Here is a 21,597-nt window from a genome sequence, read left to right on the forward strand (position 1 = left end):
TGGAGTAAAGTAGTAGTTGTAGTAGATAGTAACGTATTGAAATATCCAGTAAAAATGTCCAGTAAAAATGAAAATGTCATTTTCAACAGCCTGACAGACAAATTTAATTTATTACAAAGAAAAATGTACAAGTTAAGGGAGGTCACGTGATCATAACAGCTGGTCCATTAAATAACAGTTCATAAAGAAATAAAAAGGTTTGACAAAACACTAAGGTAGTAGAAAAACTATTGGGAGAAATAAAGTTAATTAGGATTCTAGCTTGTAATTGGTTTGCCCTTACACATTGACGTCTGGAACAGGGGTGAAAATCCATCTTCTATTGAGATGAATGTAGAGTGGTGGATGGACATAAAACGGTTATGATGAAACAGAACAGGTTTTGTATCTCTATCCTGCCCTAAAACACAGGAAATCAGCCATACAGTGCATAGACCCTATCTTTATCAACCTCGATCCAAAAGTATTCTGAATTAGAAATGTTGAAGTAACACTTTAAGCCAACCATTCGTGAATTTACTATTTTCCTCAATGTTCAAAGCCTTTGCTGCTTTTGTGAAATACTGGGTTCTTCTGAGGTACTTCAGTCACACTGGTGTTCTTGTAAAACTGCTTTGCTCTCCTTTTGTCTATTCAGACCATTCCCACAAGTACCAGTTTCTTGTGGCTCAATACAGACAGCAGTAGGCTCTTCTTCTTCCTCCAAAATTATACCAGGCAGAAATACAAGTCTTCACAGTTGAGTCATGTCCCTTCATACAAAGTGATGCACAAAAGCTTACAGAAGAAATTAGGTTGATAGAAGATACATCGGTAGCGTGGAGCTACCTCATTCCAACCCACTATTGTCGGATCATATTTTGAGGGAACTATGTGCATCTAGCAAACAATGTCACTCCTCAACAACCAAGAACAGTCATGAGTATGGCAGTCCAAGGAGTATGGAAACAGAGCTGCTTCCTAAGCATTTCACTAAGTGTTCAATCRATGACTGAGAAAGTGGAGAGAAAGCCACTATAATAGAGAGTTTGGAATGAGATGGTAAATATGGAGACTGAACACCATCACACACTGGGGTGAGACAGATTGATTTAAAGGGCTGGTGAGTGTCATGTATATCTGAGGCACAGGGAAACTGTACCATTACATACTGCAGAGAGGGGGAGAAACAGAACACATTCCTCTTGGAGAAAACAAAGCACATTGAAAGATATAACGGGGTAAAACAGACAAAGAATAAAGATGCAGGAAAGAGGAAAAGCACAGTGAAACCTCTCAAACTGTCTAAATCCTGTGAGGAAAGACATCATACGAAAGGTTGAGGTGGTGTTGAAACACAACTATACTATGAATGAATATTTGTCTGTAGAGGTATGGGGACTAGTAGGGGGAGTGCGTCTGCCGTGGTGGCGGCCTCTCCAGTCCATGTATGTCCCTGCACATTTAGAAACATACACTCATGTATCCTTTCCATACACGCGTCCTGTACACACACAACACACGTTCACATGATGCCGTGGTTGGTAGTAGGAAACCGTCATAGAGCTTGGTGGTGATGGAGCGCATGGATCCGTCCACATCTGCTCCACCAGGACCTGCAGCTGTGTTCCTCCGTCAGGCTCATGTGGAAACGCTCCTTCAGGGTCCGGATGGTGCTGGAGCCGTGGAAGCAGGGCAGCTGGGAGCCTGGTAGGGAGAAGAGAGGGACACTGATGAAGTACAGTTTGGTACTTATAACGACAAGTGCACTTCTCGATAAAGCACTTTCCTTAAAGTTAAAGCTACTTTACAGGACTAACTAAAGCTAACATGACCACTAACAGACTAGGACAAGAGAGACATGTCATGACTGATACACAGTTGTGGGTTAGGACAAGGTAAGAATGAAGAGTAATTACCTTGCTGCATGATCTCACTATCTGGATGACTTTGTCCATGTGTTTACGTGCTGCTATCAGGCCCTGCAGCATGAGCATCTTATAGTAAATTAACATGTCTCCATCCAGACCTCCCATCACCTAAGAGAGAGAGACAAGATCTTTCTAGTCATTACACATGTCTCCATCACCTAGAGAGAGACAGAGTATCTTCTAGTCATTAACAATGTCTCCATCACCTAGAGAGAGAGACAGAGTATCTTCTAGTCATTACCATGTGCTCCATCACTAGAGAGAGACAGAGTATTTCTTCTAGTCATTACACATGTCTCCATCACGTAGAGAGAGAGAGTATCTTCTAGTCATTACACATGTCTCCACATCACCTAGAGAGAGACGAGGTATCTTCTAGTCATTACACATGTCTCATCACCTAGAGAGAGACAGAGTATCTTCTAGTCATTACACATGTCCTCAACTAGAGAGAGACAGAGTATCTTCTAGTCATTACACATGTTCCATCACCTAGAGAGAGACAGAGTATCTTCTAGTCATTACACATGTCTCACACCTAGAGAGAGACACGAGTATCTTCTAGTCATACACAGTCTCCATCACCTAGAGAGAGACAGAGTATCTTCTAGTCATTACACTAGTCTCCATCACCTAGAGAGAGACAGAGTATATTCTAGTCCTTAAACATGCCTCATCACCTAGAGAGAGAGACAGAGTATATTCTAGTCATTACACATCTTCCATCCAGACTCCCATCACCTAGAAAGAGACAGTAACAAGAAACAGTGTTGTATTAGTCAATTAGCTTGTTGAAGATGGCAAGTGTTCAAACCTCGCTTTACTCCTGGTTCAACAGAGTGCAAATCTGAATAAGAACGTGCATTACGTCCTGTCAATTAACCGTTACAAACCGTTGGTGAGCTTGAAAGCAGAGGTCTCGAAGCCAAGGTTGCGGGGCGAACTGGACAGAATGAAGCAAAAGTCTATGTGGATGAGTGCCCTCAGCGTCAACAGGATGTTGCAATTGTGTCTGGAGAGAGACGACAGGGAGGAGGGACACAGAGGAGAAAGGACGAAAGGGAGGAGGATGAGAACAAATGTAAGGATGAGAAGAGAGATGACAGGAGGGAGAAAGAGACGACAGGGGAGAGGACGACAGGAAGGAAAGAGACGACAAGGGAGGAGAAGATAGAGAACAAAAAATGTAAGTGATGAGAGACGACAGGGGGAGAGATGAGAACAAATGTAAGTGATGAGAGATGACAGGGAGAGAGATGAGAACAAAATGTAGGTGATGAGAGAGAGAGATGACAGGGAGGAGAGATGAGAACAGAATGTAGGTGATAGAGAGAGGAGATGACAGGGAGGAGAGATGAGAACAGAATGTAGGTGATGAGAGAGAGATGACAGGGAGGAGAGATGAGAACAGATGTAGGTGATAGAGAGAGATGACAGGGAGGAGAGATGAGAACAGAATGTAAGTGATGAGAAAGAGGATAGAGGAGTGAATGAGAAGAAGTAGTGGGTGTGTCTGACCTGTCTTTGACCTGCAGCAGGTAGCAGATGAGACAGTAGCCTGCACAGCTCTGGACAAAGTTGCGCTGGGCCGTGAGGAAGGCCTCGCGGTGGTGTGGGTACCGTGTTCTGCAGGAAGTAGTCCAGCAGAGCATCTGGCTCTGTTTCTTCACCTGGCGGAGGATATCAGAGAACTTTAACATTCAAAGTCCCACTCCAGTCTCCCTTTCAGATCATGTAACACCTTTTATACTTAACAAAAGACACATCTTAATAGGTGGTCCAGTCATGACACATAGCAGGGGCGGATCCCATCAGACCAACTCATTGAAGTTTGCAGGACGTATTTAATAATCATTTGGTGGGTGCTTATATTTGCCCGATTTCACACATGTACAGTGTGTATTATTAACATGTGTGAATTGGAAATATTTTATTTTACATATCCCAACTCCCCTGAGACACTCTCGGATAGTGGGGTCACGGTCAAGGCATTATTGTCCTCGGGTCACCGTTGATTAGGGTTAAGTGCCTTGCTCATGGGCACATCAAGAGATTTTTCGGCTTGGGGATTAGAACTAGTGACCTTTCAGTTAATGGCCCAATGCTCTAACGCCCTAGCCACTAGGCTACCTGCCGTGTGCCGAGAAGCCTAATATCTGGGAGAAAAGGTATTGCTCTAGCTGGCTGAGGGGGAAAGGTAGTAATGCTAAATACTACTAATAGTAATGTTTGTTTTTGCATGTGATTTGTTGGAGCCTTTCTGAGCCCACTCACCTGGTGCATGGACACTTGCGTTGACTATGGGTTCAATCATGCCGCTGTCAGAGGAGATCACCAGGATCTTATAGGGTTTGATCCGGATAGGCACACGCTCCTGTTCCCAGATGATCTGGGGAGGGGAGAGAGCGCTACATAATTAGTCCAGATAAATTTTATACAGGAGATTATACTGTCGTGTAAATGCTGGGTGTGGATATGTGGAAAGAGAGGTTCATCTTTGCTGTGTATGTGGAGCTAGAGGGAGTCCATTCAGAATGACCTGGAGCTGCTGCAGCACTTGAGAGGCCAGGAGCTCTTGCCGAAGGTCGTCGCCACACTTGACGATGACTGACAACAACCTCCAGGTAGGGATGTGTCAATATGGGGAGCCCTCCCTTATCCGCCTGTTCAGAACAACACAACAAGTACAGAAACATACAATTAGCAAAGCTCAACCTTTCCTCTAGCCTTGAGGTTACCATCAAGGCATGCCACGCTCCACGGTCCACTGTGGGGATTGAGTACGCACTGAACCTTCTCCTGCCACGGCTCCTAGAGGCCACTGCTGAAGGGTCCTCTGGGTCCCGCTTGAATTGTGTTGGTGTGTGAGCTAGCTGCTCTGAGAGACGCCGCCTGTGTAGTGGGGAAACGCACACATTCACCATCACTACTGAAGAAGCATCATATTCAAACAGTTTGAAAGGCTACATAATACCACCCAATGAAGAAGCTTCATATACATCAGTTTGAAAGACTACATTATACCACCCAATGAAGAAGCATCATATACATCACAGTTTGAAAGACTACATTTACCACCAATGAAGAAGCATCATATACATCACAGTTTGAAAGATCATTATACACCCATGAAAGAAGCATCATATACATCACAGTTTGAAAGACTACATTATACCACCCAATGAAGAAGCATCATATACATCACAGTTTGAAAGACTACATTATACCACCCAATGAAGAAGCATCATATCATCACAGTTTGAAAGACTAATTATACCACCAATGAAGAAGCATCATATACATCACAGTTTGAAAGACTACATTATACACAATGAAGAAGCATCATATACATCACAGTTTGAAAGACTACATTATACCACAAAGCTAGCGCTCTCCCAGCTATTCCTCTGTACCTGATGTCTCCAGCAGCGATGAAGATGGGCTCCTTGCTGTCCAGGCTGGTGATGCTGTCCACTGAGAACTGGGAGATGTTGTCACAGCTGTTGGTGTGGAACTCTGGGAGCTGGGATAACAGAGGAGAGGGAAAGAACAGAGGAGAGGGTGAGTCCACAGCCCACACTCCTTCACTACCTGATAAGGGTAGTGGGCTCCTGACCCCTACCTCCACCTGCAGATCCCCGATGTCATCCACAGACCAGGCTTCGTTATCCTCATCGTAGTTGTGAACCGTTGAGAAGCCCCGGCTCGCTGATCCGCCGTGATGCCGCAGTCCGGAAGGTTCTCCACTGAGCGCGTGCTGCGGATCCTCGTCTCGGAGATCCGCACCGGAACGTTGGACGTCTCAAAGTCCTCACACTCCAGAACCTCCACATAGATGAGGTACGGCGCCTGACGAGGTAGAGGTGATTGTTTACATGTTTGTGTTGGTGCGTCGTCTCATTCTTCTCATTCTGTGTGTGTGTGTGATCTCCCCCACCTTGTTTTGGAGTTGAGCACCACAGCCTGTGTGTGAGGGACGCGACCACGTGGTGGTGGAAGGCGGCGGTGGGCAGCCAGACGCGGCGGGCAGCTTGTGGTTGAGCAGCGACAGCTCGGAGATGAGCCGGGACGTCTTCTGCTCCTTAGTGGGCAGCGTGGCCAGCCGCTTCCCAATGCCATCAGGGACTTGATGAACTCTCTCTGGGGTGCCAGACGCGCCGGCTACAGAGGAGGAGGAAACATGGCAAGAGTAAATAAGATTAACATAATGACTTTGGAGGAATAGTGTTTTGTAAGAAAAGTTCAGTGTTGTGTTGGAACCAAATACTCTCTAAACAACAACACACTTCTCGTGTTGACCTCCAGAGTAGGGAAATCAGAGCACCACTCCCTTGTCAAATTACAACAGCAACTTAGATGGTACAGCCATGAGCCGCTGGTCCATTTGTGTCAAGTTCGTTTGAAATGATTCAGAAGTCAAGGCCCATTATTGCAGCTGATTCAAGTGAGCAAATGTGTATAATCGCCTGTAGTCTCAAAATAGCCTTTTAAAAAGCCGAAACACTTCAGCAACCAACTTGACACAAATGTCAGAAGACTAGTGGAAACATGAAAGACCAGAACTTGAAACCATTAGYAAATCATTAATTTGAGGCTAAATTATTGCAGCAGTGGTTTAAAGAAGTCCAAGTTTACACAAGCCCCAAAACGTCACATACAAACATATTTTATTCTAAAACAGGAAAAATAGAAAATTAAACCAATAGAGTGGAGGTTTATAAGCATGTATCACAATCTGCACCTGTAACAACCATAGATACACAACTGAAATATGACCCAAAAAACAACCCCTGACCTGAACCCTGTGGGCTATTTAGCTCTGGAGCCCAAAGTTACATATTGAGATACATGCTTACGACTCCTCACTTCACATACAGAGAGTAGTCTACAACCCGGCTGCCAATGGAGACAGGCAGCCATCATCCCAGAATTCACCACAGAAGTCTGTGGTGATGGAGGCCGTTAACTTACTGTACCAGTCTTAGTCTAACAATCAAGACTTTCAGAGCTGGAGCTCAGATCCTGGGAAATGTGAGAGGTTAAAGTACAAAGTAAGGAAAGGAAAGGGAGGTGGAGGGAAAGATAAGAATATGACTTTATTATTATTTKACCAGCAATGAGAATCATAATTAGGTAGTATCAGACTGTATGCCCCCAGTGAATGGGAAGAGGCTGCATTGTGTGCCTGTGTATTCCAGGGTCTTGTCGTGAGGAGTGACAACAAATCTGCAGCTCTACAATGATCCCGGTTATCTGGGTGAACTACTACTAACACCCTCACATGATACTAAAGGTCACAGAGCATGGGGAACAGAATAGAGACGTGAGAGCTATGTCTATAGAGCATGGGGAAGCAAGGACAAGGAAAACATTAAGAGAGATGAGCAGAGAAAAGCTTCCATTATGAAAATCTAGTGACATCCAGTGTTTATGAATGGTTACGCACAACAGACAGTGCCTCACTACACATTAATCAGGGGGAGGAGGAATGATGGTGGGAATAGTCCAAACTAGATACAGGGCCTTCAGAAAGTATTCACACCCCTTGACTTTTTCCACATTTTGTTTTATTTCAGCCTGAATTTTAAATTATTTTGGGTCACTAGCCTACACACAATACCTCATAATGTCAAAGTGGAATTGTGTTTTTAGAAATGTGTACAAATTAATGAAAAATTAAGAGCTGAAATTACTTGAGTCAATAGGTCGAATATTCAATCCCTATGTTATGGCAAGCCTAAATCAATTCAGGAGTAAAAATGTGCTGAACAAGTCACATCATACGTTGCTCGGTGTGTAATAATAGTGTTTATCATGATTTCTGAATGACTACCTCATCTCTGTACCCCACACATACAATTATCTGGAAGGTCACTCAGTCGAGCAGTGCATTTCAAACACAGATTCAACCACAAAAGACCAGGGAGGTTTTTCAATGCCTCGCAAAGGCACCCATTGGTAGATAGGTACAAAACAATTGAAAAGCAGACATTGAATATTCCTTTGAGCATAGTGAAGTTATTAATTACAATTTGGATGGTGTATCAATACACCCAGTCACTACAAAGATACAGGCGTCCTTACTAACTCAATTGCCGGAAAGGAAGGAAACGGCTCAGGGATTTCACCATGAGGCCAATGGTGACTTTAAAACAGTTAGAGTTTAATGGCTGTGATAGGAGAGAACTGAGGACGGATCAAAAACATAGTTACTCCACAATACTAACCTAAATAACAGAGTGAAAAGATGCCTGTACAGAATAAAAAAATATTCCAAAACATGCAACCTGTTTGCAGTAAGGCACTAAAGTARAACTACAAAAAATGTTGCAAAGAAATGAACTTCATGTCCTGAATACAAAGCATTAGGTTTGGGGCAAATTCTTGTAACACAACAAAATGTGGAACAAGTCAAAGGGTGTGAATATTTTCTGAAGGTTCCACACAATCACTAGACACCTTGAACTTTCCACCCAGCTTAACAACAGTGATGGTGCAATAGCAGTCTTCGTTCACACCATGTGTTTTACCAGCCTTTGCAGAAGGTCACGTGAGATGAGACAGCATTTTCTGCTGCACGATGACATGAAGTTGGCCCATCACATAACAGTATATTTAAATTCCCTCCTGACTTGGCCTGGAATTGATTCTGACCTGGCGCCATTGTATTATCCACGCCATAATAGGCAGTATGTCTCTATAGTGGAGTCTCAATAAGGAGTGGGGAGGGTTGTGTTTTGGGTACCTCTATAAGAACAATGATAAGAAAGTTGTGTCAATGACTCATTGATGACTAAAGGAACTAAACTGTGTATCAGTGACTCATGAGAGATTTGCACCCAATTTCAATTGTATCCAACAACTAACTAAACAATGAAAAAGTGTTCAAATGTTTGAAACAGACCCTTTCATGCATGAGAAGACTGCCTAATCCTAGATTAAAGCCCATATCAGGAGAGGGCACTAGCTTTTACATAATGACAGCTCTGTCGTTTCAGGGACAGTCCCGAGCACCCTGTAGTGGGGATGACTGATCACTGATCCTTTACATGCACACTAATAATTAGATAGAAACTGATTATGGCAGTAGGCCAAGCACGCAGCAGTCATGTAAACACATTACTCTGCTTATCTCAAATCGGCATACGGTCATAACTCAAGTAAGCATACACCAATTAAAACAGCTGGTTTTCTGAGCAATCTTTCAAATGACTAGGACATGTAAAGGCCTTAATCAGGGTTGTAGCAGTGTTACTGATCTGCACATGTGCTAGCACGAGCAGCGCAAGCTTCCTCCTTTAGGCGCAGTGAAGTGAGGTCAGAAAAAACTGAAAGTATGCATCTTAGAAATAGTTTTCACATTCAAACTTATATAGTCCAAACTCAGACTCAAATATGGTTCACAAACGTTTTTATGACTGGTGATTTTCTGCATTGATCAAAGTCCCATCAGGCAGCCTGGTTTCAGATGTGTCCATGTAAACTGGATTATTAGGGGAATCGTTCTTCTTGCGAAGCATGTAAATGTTTAAATCAAACTACTATATTGATCTGATTATTTACATAAATTGTACTATTGTGTATGTAAACATTAGCTACACATCTTCCTACAACGATGACGACAAGAACTACCGTCTTGTAGCTAAATTAACCATTATGACAAATTCTTTACTCTGGTGTTTTTGTATCCAATAGCTACAGGTTAATAGCCGAGTACTGATGATGTTGCAACATGGTCAGTCGCCATAGCGAACTAGTTTCTCCAAGATATCACCAGACCTAATAGAGACCTCTGGGCATGGTGTTTCTAGAAGCACTGTGGACCCTACAGTAACTATCTCCATGTTTGTATAACATTGTCAGGTGTCATATGCACCCGTAAACAGAGGGAGCTAAGAGAGAAAGGAGAAGTGACCGAGGGAAATCACTGAGCTTGAAACTGAACTGCTGATTAAGTTTGGTGTGGTAGTCACGTATACACACGCACGCACGGAGCACACACACATACAGAGCTTAATTGGCAAAGGTCCTCCTTCAACATTTTTACATTTGAGTCATTTGCAGACGCTCTTATCCAGAGCAACTTACAGTAGTGAGTGCATACAATTTATACTTTATTCGTATGTCCCACGTGGGAAGGAACCCATAACCCTGACCATGCTCTACCAACTGAGCTACATGGTCCCACATGGGAACGGAACCCATAACCCTGGCCATGCTCTACCAAACTGAGCTACATGGTCCCACATGGGACGGAACCCTTGCCATGCTCTACCACTGAGCTACATGGTCCCACATGGGAACGGAACCCATAACCCTGGCCATGCTCTACCAACTGAGGCTACATGGCTCACCTGGGAACGGAACCCATAACCCTGGCCATGCTCTACACACTGAGCTACATTGGTCCCACGTGGGAACGGAACCCATAACCCTGGCCATGCTCTACCAACTGAGCTACATGGTCCCACGTGGGAACGGAACCCAAACCCTGGCCATGCTCTACCAACTGAGCTACATGGCCCACGTGGGAACGGAACCCATAACCCTGGCCATGCTCTACCAATGAGCTACATGGTCCCACGTGGGAACGGAACCATAACCCTGGCCATGCTCTACCAACTGAGCTACATGGTCCCACTGGGAACGGAACCATAACCCTGGCCATGCTCTACCAACTGAGCTACATGGTCCCACGTGGGAACGGAACCCATAACCCTGGCCATGCTCTACCAACTGAGCTACATGGTCCACGTGGGAACGGACCCATAACCCTTGCCATGTCTCTACCAACTGAGCTACATGGTCCACGTGGAACGGAACCCATAACCCTGGACAGCTCTACCAACTGAGCTACGATGGTCCCACGTGGGACCGAACCCATAACCTGGCCATGCTCTACCAACTGAGCTACATGGTCCCACGTGGGAACGGAACCCATAACCCTGGCCATGCTCTACCAACTGAGCTACATGGTCCCACGTGGGAACGGAACCCATAACCCTGCCATGCTCTACCAACTGAGCTACATGGTCCCACGTGGGAACGGAACCCATAACCCTGGCCATGCTCTACCAACTGAGCTACATGGTCCCACGTGGGAACGGAACCCATAACCTGGCCATGCTCTACCAACTGAGCTACATGGTCCCACGTGGGAACGGAACCCATAACCCTGGCCATGCTCTACCAACTGAGCTACATGGTCCCACGTGGAACGGAACCCATCCCTGGCCATGCTCACCAACTGAGCTACATGGTCCCACGTGGGAACGAACCCATACCTGGCCATGCTCTACCAACTGAGCTACATGGTCCCACACGTGGGAACGGAACCCTATATCCCTGGCCAAGCTCGACCAACTGAGCTACATGGTCCCACGTGGGAACAGAACCCATACACTCTGGCCATGCCTCTACCAACTGAGCTACATGGTCCGACGTGGGGAACGGAACCCATAACCCTTAACCCCAGACAGAAGAGGAAGTATTATTCCCTGCTCTGTCTGGAATATGTGCATTCCATTGACCCCAAACACCCAATAGCTGGCCATGCTCTACCAACTGAGCTACATGGTCCCAGCATCCGGGAACGGAACCCATAACCCTGGCCATGCTCTACCAACTGAGCTACATGGTCCCACTTGGGAACGGAACCCATAACCCTGGCCAAGCTCGACCAACTGAGCTACATGGTCCCACATGGGAACGGAAACCCATAACTCTGGCCATGCTCTACCAACTGAGATACATGGGACCACGTGTGAGTCTCTGTGGATATGTAACCATGACACTTTCTATACAGAGACAGAAGAGGAAGTATTATTCCCTGCTCTGTCTGGAATATGTGCATTCCATTGACCCCAAACCCCAATAGCATGTCATCGTCGGGCCTATTTTTCAGACAACTGGTGATAACAGCTACAGATTAAGAGTGCTGGACTGTGAACCTCTTTCTGTTCTTGTATAATGCCCCCCCCGTTGGACACCAAGCAGTTGCTTCCAAAGTGAGATACCTGCAAAGATAAAGAAAAACAAACTGACTTAGTGGAAAACAAAAACGTGTATATAGTCCCAGTACACACCTCGTCCTGGTTGCTCTCCACCTTGGGGTTGCTCGCTGTCCTCTTCAGGTTGCTGCTCAGGCTGATGCTGACCGTGGCGTCCGACTTGGAGCGCTGATGCGTGCGCTTAGTAGGCGACAGACCGTGCTCTCCGCCCAAGCCGTGCCCGTGCAGGGATGGCGCAGCGGTCGGAAGTGGGCAGAAAGGGGCCAACGTCAGTGGCTGGCGGGCACGGACCGCAGCTGGTTTGAGTTCGTCGGAGAAGATGAGTTTGCGTAGCTTGGTGCCGCGCGAGTGTCGCTGTGTGGAGATGTGCATGTCGGAGGAGTAGGCACCCAGCAGCCAGGCGCACTGCAGCGAGAAGGAGATACTCTGACGGCAGCGGTGCACCTGGTGGGAAAAAATGATTTGATGTGAAAGGAGCTTTAGAGAGGATACATTTCTAACTCTGATGAGTAGCTAGCCACGGAGGTAGTTCAGGGAGGTAACATACGCACCACATAGGGCTTGATGGCGTCTCCCACGTCCTCGTCCATGTGGATGTACATGTTGAGCAGCTGCGGCAGGTAGAAGTCCACCTCCTCGTGGCGGAAGCTGAACAGACGGTTGCCGATGTAGGCCTGCACACCCGGCTCCTTGGAGTTGTGTAGATAGGAGATGGCCATTGACACGTCGAAGAGTTTGGACTCAAACAGCCGCAGCAGCCACGACTGCTTGGAGGGGTTGTGGCGCTGGCGCCGCCGCGCGCTTTTCACCGAGCCTGGAGGCAGTGCCTCAGAGTCCTCCTCCCCGGGGATTTTTGGGGGCTTGATAGGCTCTGTATGTACAGTCCCGTTGACCAGTGTTTGGTCTGTGCTATTGCCACCATCAGACCCAGAACCTGACCCCTCACTTTCGCCTTTGAGGAACTTCACCTTCTGCAGCACCTCCTGGCAGGCCATCTTGGCCACCTCGGGGTCGATGACCAGGGTCAGCTCGCCCACGCCCTCCGAGATGACATCCAGGGGTGGGCTGGAGGCGGCTGGACCATCGCTGTGAGTGGGGCTGGGACTGGTGGTCTGCTGATGGTGGTAGGATCCAGAGGAAGGGGAGGAGGGCAGAGAGAAGGAGGGAGAGGAGGAGATGGACAGAGAGGAGGAGGCTGTGGAGGGGCTCTGCGGTTCTAGCTCCTCTGGCTGTACAGCAGACAGACCCAGCTCCGTGTCACCCATCACGGCCGCTCACCGCACTCCCACTGGGGCCACAGAGAGAGAGAGGTGGGGAGGAGAGGATGATGACGAGGGGGAGAAAGGGTGGGGGTGGTCGTGTGAGAGAGAATAGGAAACAGAAAGAGGTTTCATTATCATTTTTTTGGCCCTCAACATGTGACAGGCCTAGGTTTGTGGAGGTCATGACATTTTGTCAGCAGGTTATTGTCATGCAAAAGACTGCCTCCACGCATACAAGCAGCATAAAGCGTTTGAACATCTACATAAAAAAAATATATATAATAAAATCTTATTTAATATACACAATCACAATGAATCCATTATGTATTTTAGGCAGGTCTAAGAAACATGATATGAAGAAATGTATTTCAGAAGAACATGTTATCTGGCTATGCGCCATGCCATAGGCTGTAGGCTTGTTCATTTAGCAGAAAATATATTCTTATATGTCCCGTGACATTATGATATGATTTTATAGTATGAGAATATAATTGAACTTAGCTGAATAAACTAGAAATTATATTTTTCCCCATTCCGGAGTAGTGTGCAAATGAAGTGGCTGTGTTGAGCATAAAAGTGAACATTTGAAACAGGTCCTATACATTAGATTTAGAGTTATTTAGCAACTTGAGCTGTGAATGGTACAAACCTTAGAATGTCTTAGAAATCAAAACATATATGGGCTGCATGATGTGACTATAGGCTATGGATGATTTGAGAAAGTCGAGAAAAAAAAGAAAAAGCAACTTGGAGGCCGCTTACCTGCCATTAAATGCTTCAATCATGCCAGTACGCTACGCCGGTTATTTCACTCCCCACATCAACTACTGTTTGAGGAGCATCAGCTCCCGCTGTGCTACAGGTGATATTCTGCCCAAACTCTGTATGCCATGGCCTCTCTAACCCGTTCCTGCAGCTACCCAGTGCTTACATTTGGGAAACCAAGTGAAATCTGTTCATGAACATTGACAGTAATGTTTTTACAACTAAACCTATTTCATTTAACTGTTGCCAGACAGACCCTCTCCTGCGGGCTGGAGAAAGGAATGAAGGAGAGAGAGGAGGGGATGGAAACGGACAATGGTGAGATATTCTGTAGCTAAAGGTAATGTCAGCCTATTCATTGTTAAAATATAAAACATGCCCTATTACTAGGCTATTCAAAATCAAATTCACTATAAGTGAGGTTAACTCTGTAAGCCGCCCTGCACAATCAAGGGACCAACAGCATGGCCTAGGCCTATAGGTTCTCTGTAAGCCGCCCTGCACAATCAGTGAACCAACAGCATCACTTAGGGCCTATAGGTTCTCTCCCAGACTCATGGATAGAAATGTTGGAGCGTAGCATAAGGTAACCAGTACATCCACTATGCATAATAATAAAGCCCACACTGAAAGGACATTACTAGAATTCTTTTAATTTTGGAGTATAGGCTAGACCAATTATGTACCAAAGACATCTTAAATCAGTTTGTTTTATGTTTTTCTGCCATGCGTAATATGCGGTAGGTTATGTATTGTATAACGGCACGATCATTATTTTAATTCCATTTGTTTTGGGCTTGGGCTCATATAATAGAAACCTATAGGTATGTATAAGCTGCAATATGTGAATGGGTGTTTTGAATTAATCATCACCTTAATCATCACCTTAGAAAGCACTGTCCATTTCGTTGTGTTAGTCTTTGAAACAACATCCACAATGATCATGTTTTACACTCAGTTTCAACCTGTTGTTGAACTTCTTTCTTCAAATTGGTCAATCACCATTGAGGTGAGTTTTAAAAGCACTATACTGTTTTCAGAAGTTTTTGATGTGATTTTTGACTGCATTTTCATCGATATTAGAGTGGTTGGAGGGACAATAGATCCCTGAATATCAGGCCGTTAGCGACCTGATGGTCGTTAGCAAGTTGGGTACCATCAAAGCATGTCCAGAGTGCATAAGCGGAGATTACCGCGACTAAGCGGTCACATGGAATTCTACTGCGGTCATGAATCATGACTGCTGGAGTGGCGGTAATATGGTCACCTCAACAGCCCTGGACAGGCCGCAAGTCTGGAAAACACAGCCCATAGCTCCTTTGATTCTTCATATAGCATTTACATTGAACAGGAATCAGGTTTGGACTAAGTGGAACAAAGTGCTCAGTGTGTAAAATGGATCTGACAATCTGTGTCCGTCTTCCCATCAGTCAACTAACATACTGTCTGTGAATGTAGGCCAATGACCTTTTCTATGAGTCACTGTCCATCTGTCTGTCCGTCTATGAACGTGTTCGTCTGACTGAGGTCACTGTGTTCCGGCAGGCCCTACCATGTAACGCGCATGGCCATACACACCTGCTAATTCTACTGAGCAGATTAGCACCACAGCAGCACTACCAAGTGCCATGCACTACGGGCCCAAAGCAGGGAGAGGGAGGGTTGTCTCTCTGAAACCTCTGTTATCCATCAGGTGTCAATCTTCAACATGGTTAATAACACCCCATCCATCATGGAACACAGTGAACTTGGATCTACCAGAAACTTCACGACTACTAAGATGAAACCAATACATTTTTCACATTGTTGAATCAACAATGTGGGCTAAGGGCCTCGATCATTGAGAAGAATGGGTGCAGTATAACACTGGTCCTGCTGTATAGGACTTGTGTGGGTGGTGGAGCAAAGTACTTCCTCATTGGGCTGGTATCTCAGAAAAGGCTTGCGGGTGTAGAACATAAGTGTCAGGTTTGTATACAGTGTTCAGCAGATGGAATATTAATTAACCCTTCGCTAGCTGGCTMCAGCAAGTTGTTGTTGAATTAGCCGTTTCAAGAAGCAGGGACAAGGCAAGGAAATACGCATAGCTAGTACCGTTATKCCAATCGTCCAAACAGAATCATACAGGTGTCTAGCCAGCCAACACCGTCTAGGCAAGGGGTGGGGGTGTGTCATGGAGATAGGTATACAAACATTTGACACGTGTGGTTAACGTTATAAATATGCTGCAGTTGCAATTAACTTTGCTAGCAACTAACGTTGGCAAAACATTTACTAGAACGCCAACGTTAGATAGAGATGGCTAACTCGCTTCAGATAAGTTAACGTTAGGTAGAAAATCAAACACTAGCTAGCTAACTAACTAACAGTAGTTTGTTAACAGTTCACTAGCCAGCTAGTTGTCGAGCTTGCTGACTAGCTCAGAGTGTAACGTTATTTCCTAGGTAGCTACAATTAGTAAACTATTTATTTTAGTTAAGTTAGCTATAACTTAGTAGCTATAGCCGCCTCCTTCTCATTCCTGGTCAAATTTAACTATCTAACGTTAGCTACACATCTTCCTTAAACGATGATGACAAGAAATACCAGTCTTATCATAGTAGCTAAATTAACCATTATGACAAATTCTTTACTCGGGTGTTCTTGTATCTAATAACTAGCAACCAAGTTAATAGCCAACTAGCTGCTAACCTAAACCTGAGGGATTAACGTTAGCTTGTTCGCTTGCTAGCACATAAGTAGCTAACGTTACACCAGCTAACTTGTGTATCAAACTCCTCGTTGTCTTGAAGGCCACGCCACTCGTTGAGTGCTATAAACAAGTAGAAACATAACTCCTACCTTAAAATTGTAGTGGATGGTTAGCTATTTAAGCTTTTTTCATCTCCAATTTCTCTGCTCCATTTAAAATACGTTCAGTCCCTCAATATGCCGAGTTCTCTGAACAACTTCTTGGAGAGGTGACAGACTAGGGCTGCCTGCTTAGTGCCTGTGTAAAATATATTTGTGCATTATGACAAACTACTCCACAATAAGTGTTATTAATATTGCTGTAAAACATGGAAAATTGCTGAATGAAGAACGTGTAATTTTTTTGCTACATCCAAAAGTGCGTAATAGGGTAGAGTAGGGTACACTATGCTACCAGTGTATTATACATAGACCACAGGAGGTTGGTGACACCTTCATTGGGGAGGACAGGCATATGGTAATGGTTGGAAAATAATGGGTGGAAAGGTATCAACAACAAACAAATGGTTTCCATTCACTCCATTCCAGGCATTATTATGACCAGTCCTTCCCTCAGCAGCCTCCACTGACATAGGCCTATCCTTTACCAGTGTATTGATAATATACCTTTCATTACTTTACACTTGTTTAATGTGTCATAGAGGATGACTAAGTGTATCGCTGGAAGCTTCCAGAGATGTAGAAATGTGTCATAGRGGATGGCCAAGTGCCTCGCTGGAAGCTACCAGAGATGTAGAAATGTGTCATAGAGGATGGCTAAGTGCCTCGCTGGAAGCTTCCAGAGATGTAGAAATGTGTCATAGAGGATGGCTAAGTGTACCGCTGGAAGCTTCCAGAGATGTTGAAATTTGTCATAGCGGATGGCTAAGTGCAGTTGTGCTCTGCCTGGCTGCAGCGGTGCATCACTACTGCTCTCCTGAGACCTAGAAGTCCTGTTGCCCCAGACCATGGTGCTTCTTGGGTGTGTTCGTGTGTTGAGTTTGCCTCCTCTGGAATTTCCACTCTGTCACACACATACAGCCCAGCCTGACATGAAAATAGGATTGCCGTGCTGAAGCAATGATCTATTTGCATTATCTGACAAATTATTTTCTCACTTCTGATGTTAATTAACCACATCATTGGATCTGAAATAAGTATGGCTTGATTCTGTTTAGGGATGTAGGAAAGGAGCTGCCCAAATCATGCCTGGAGTAATTGACTAAAATTGAGAAAAGTTTATAGGTCACCTGCACCTGATCTGGGCTGTAGCAGGCGCTGTTGAGCAAGTATAAATTATAAGGCTCACTAGCCACTAAATCCAGCCAGCCAAAGGATCTTTGCTCCAGTTCACAACTTGGCCACCATCAAAAGTTAATTGAAGTTATTTTCCAACGCAAACCAGCAATGCCATAATGTTAAGTCCTTTAAAATAAATKATTGCAGTGATACCCACTGACCCAAATATTATCTAGTGTAACTGACTCACCCAAGCTTGAGAACGCTTTTGATATTACTTGATAGATTTGCTGAAGGGTCATGCTTCAAGGTCATTCCAGACATGTAGTGTAATGAACCATAGCTATGAGACTCAGTGATCAATTATCATCATTCTATAAACCAGTATGAATAATGTAGTGCAATGAGTATTTAAATCAAATGAACTATTAAATAAATATTGAAACAATTAATAATGTAGCAGAATTGGTAGCTAGCCTAGTAGTTAGAGCGTTGGGCCAGTAACTGAAAGGTTGCTGGTTTGCATACCTGCGCCGATAACGTGAAAAATCTGTTGATGTGCATTTGAGCAAGTCACTTAACCCTAATTTACTACAGGGGCACTGTACTACTATGGCTAACCCTGGAAAACAACATGTTTCACTACACCTATCTATTTTACTATTAAATTAAGAGTAAACAATAGTCCAGACATACAGATTCATTCAACCCTGCTGAACACATTCACACTCAGGRCATTAAGGAATGATGAAAAATTAGAACGTCTCCATATTCTTAAAACAGTAGGCTATARGTCACCAACAGATGTTAGTCAATGAATTCCATGTTAGATTTATTTWATTTTTTTAAACCTCAGTTTCACCACTGGCATTGGAAGTAACGAAGAACAGATAATAACATTGGGTCCATAGKTGAGACAATGACATAAGGCACAATTATGCATTTAAAGCAAAGCAGCATGGAATGAATAGGCAGCATTATCGAGCATGAGGATCGAGAGAATGCCTCCTTCCCCACCCGTTCCCAACCAATATGAGTTACATGAAGTCTATGTAAAGTATGGTGGGAATGAGAGGGGGAAAACTGGGGCCTCCTGCGTAACTTTACAGCCAGATGTCAGAGGTGCAGTCTCCCCCAGGGTATCGTAGCTCGTGGGCCAAGGCCGGGCCATTGGGCTCTTTACCAAAGTCGACCAGGAAGTTCTCGTTCACCTTGAGGCCACCGTTGGCTGTGTTCACGTCAATCTGCATCATAACAGAACCCTCCCTAGGGCAAAGAGAGAAACAGACAAGGGCAAATAAGAAAGAGAGTCAGGTATTCCATTTGATAGTGTTTCCAGCTATTTGTGTTCAAAAGATCTTATTGAAGCAGSCCATGATATTGAATAACACTTAAGAGCGATAGCATACAAATCCACGTTCTGATAGCTTACAACTGAAACCTGTCCCTGACATGTGTGCATTGACCACAAGTACCTAAAGTGGTGGGAAATTGTAATAGAGCAAAAGTAAAGATACCTTCATAGAAAATGACTCAAGTAAAAGGTCACCCAGAAAAATACTACTTGAGTAAAAGTCTAAAAGTATTTGGTTTTAAATATGCTTAAGTATCAAAAGACTATTATCTACTTAAGTAGTACTTTAAAGTATTTTTACTTAAGTACTTCACACCACTGAGTAATAGAAAAATCTAAGACAGATGAACAGGTCCTCACTTGATCATTTCCGGGTAGAACTGCTTGTCCCAGCCACTGTAGAGAGAGGTGGTGACGTACAGTCTCTTCCCATCCAGACTGAGCTGCAACATCTGGGGGCTCCCTGGGATCCTCTTCCCCTGGTGTGGATCACATGTACACACAAGTCGTTGTCTGCGCCTTACAAACGCAACCTAAACACCTACTGCAGACATTCTGCCAGTGTGTGTGGAGCGTGAGTTTGGGCATAGATTGTTATTATTACATACCTTGATTGTGCGTGGGGGTGGTTGGCTCTGATTCTCTGGGTCCTCCAGTACTTTGACAGGGCCATCGTTTAGGATGCTCCCTCCCAAGAAGAGCTGAATACACAGGGAGACGTGAACAGTCAGTGGACAACTTTAACCATTTCAGGAGACTGTCCTAACTAGCTACCTTAAGTTGAATGAACTGACTGTAAGTCGCTCTGGATAAGAGCGTCTGCTAGATGACCAACATGTAAATGTAGGAGGCCACTTGATTGACCCTAACACAGGTATGCATCACATAGGCAGACTGATGAAGATGATTCATTTAAGTATCCACTTGTCATGTTTAATACCTCTCTGTACAAGACCATTGCCTGTAAGATGAAACATTTTTGGTGGGTTTAAAATAATTCATATCAGCCATGTTGTAAACTTGTGATCTCACCTGGCCAGCCAGACGTGGGTTCCTCCTGTTTGTGATGTCATACTGTCGTATGTCTCCATGCAGCCAGTTACTGAAGTATAGGAAGCGGTCGTCCAGGGAGATCAGAATATCTGTGATCAGACCTGAGATGGACAGATCACACAGCATCCATCAAATTCAGGAAAACCCATTTAAATTTGGTATTTCCATTTGATTATGGAACAGGTAGCTACACCCAATTCCAAATGTTAAATATATCCCTAATCTGCAGTACTCTCCCAGCAACATTTTCCCACACACTCACTTGGCATCACTGGCAAAGTCCATCCCTCCACTTTCTTACTGGGGACGTGGATAACCTTCTCAGCAGCCCAGTCTCCTTTCTGTTGAGACAGTACCATTTTAGAAGACACTCAGCCAAAAACAAAAGCAAGAGAGATCAGACATGTTATTCTATTTTGTTCTATGTATGAATGTGTTGCTCACTGGGGTCCTGTAGAAACGGAAGACGGTTCCTTGGAGCGCACAGCCGACGTAGCCCTCCGTGGCGGCGGGATCGTGGAGGAAGCGGATCTCCAGAGGAATGGCGCCCTCCTCCCCCAGGTCCAGGGACTGTAGCCGTTTGTGAGTGGTCCAGTCCCACACGTGGATCTTCGATCCATAGAGACCTGCAGACACAACAGCAGCATTGAAACATTGTTCTCTCTACTCAACAAGTGTAATACAAACACACGTATCACCTCTATTTACACACCTTCATTGACATGTTCCGGGTTGAAACCGTAGGCGAGGGCTTTGGGCGCTCCCCATTCGGTGCTCATCATGACGTTGTGTCGGGGCTGGTACCAGAAGTCATAACCAAAAGGTGCCGCCTCACCAGGCAGCTCCCAGTTACCAACCACCTCAAACGTTTTACCATCCAGCAAGATGAAGCCACCTGAGAGAAACACATCCTGCATCAGTCATCTAATCCAAATGAATATTAACTCGTCTAAATGACACACTCCCTTGCCACGCCCAGTATTCTTTATCATTGTGGATTGTAGAGCCTTCTTAGTTCCTTATTATAAACAGGGTGGTTCCATCCCTAAATGCTGACTGGCTGAAAGCTGTGGTATATCAGACCGTATACCACGGGTATGACAAAATGTATTTGTATTGTTCTAATTACGTATGCAACCAGTTTATAACAGCAATTTGGCACCTCAGGGGTTTTTGGTATATGGCCAATATACCACAGCTAAGGGCTGTATCCAGGCACTCTGCGTTGCGTCATAACTACGAATAGCCCTTAGCCGTGTTATATTGGCCATATA

At 44.8% G+C, this 21,597-nt stretch overlaps 1 protein-coding gene and 1 pseudogene across 1 annotated transcript; both read right to left on the bottom strand.

Moving 5' to 3' along the window:
- Nucleotides 1-1,366: 1,366 nt before the first annotated feature.
- On the bottom strand, nucleotides 1,367-16,962 carry LOC112076513 (phosphatidylinositol 4-kinase beta-like; annotated as a pseudogene).
- Nucleotides 16,963-18,735: 1,773 nt separating this feature from the next.
- On the bottom strand, nucleotides 18,736-21,255 carry selenbp1 (selenium binding protein 1). The gene is made up of 7 exons (XM_024143268.2): nucleotides 21,036-21,255; nucleotides 20,768-20,949; nucleotides 20,586-20,664; nucleotides 20,303-20,424; nucleotides 19,879-19,971; nucleotides 19,631-19,749; nucleotides 18,736-19,182 (listed from the first exon to the last, which is right to left on the bottom strand). Exons 1-7 carry the CDS (start codon nucleotides 21,238-21,240, stop codon nucleotides 19,020-19,022), a joined length of 963 nt encoding a protein of 320 aa, XP_023999036.2. The 5' UTR covers nucleotides 21,241-21,255; the 3' UTR covers nucleotides 18,736-19,019.
- Between the last annotated feature and the right edge of the window lie 342 nt (nucleotides 21,256-21,597).

Source organism: Salvelinus sp. IW2-2015, unplaced genomic scaffold, assembly GCF_002910315.2.
Source record: "Salvelinus sp. IW2-2015 unplaced genomic scaffold, ASM291031v2 Un_scaffold3802, whole genome shotgun sequence".
Classification (NCBI taxonomy): Eukaryota; Metazoa; Chordata; class Actinopteri; order Salmoniformes; family Salmonidae; genus Salvelinus; species Salvelinus sp. IW2-2015.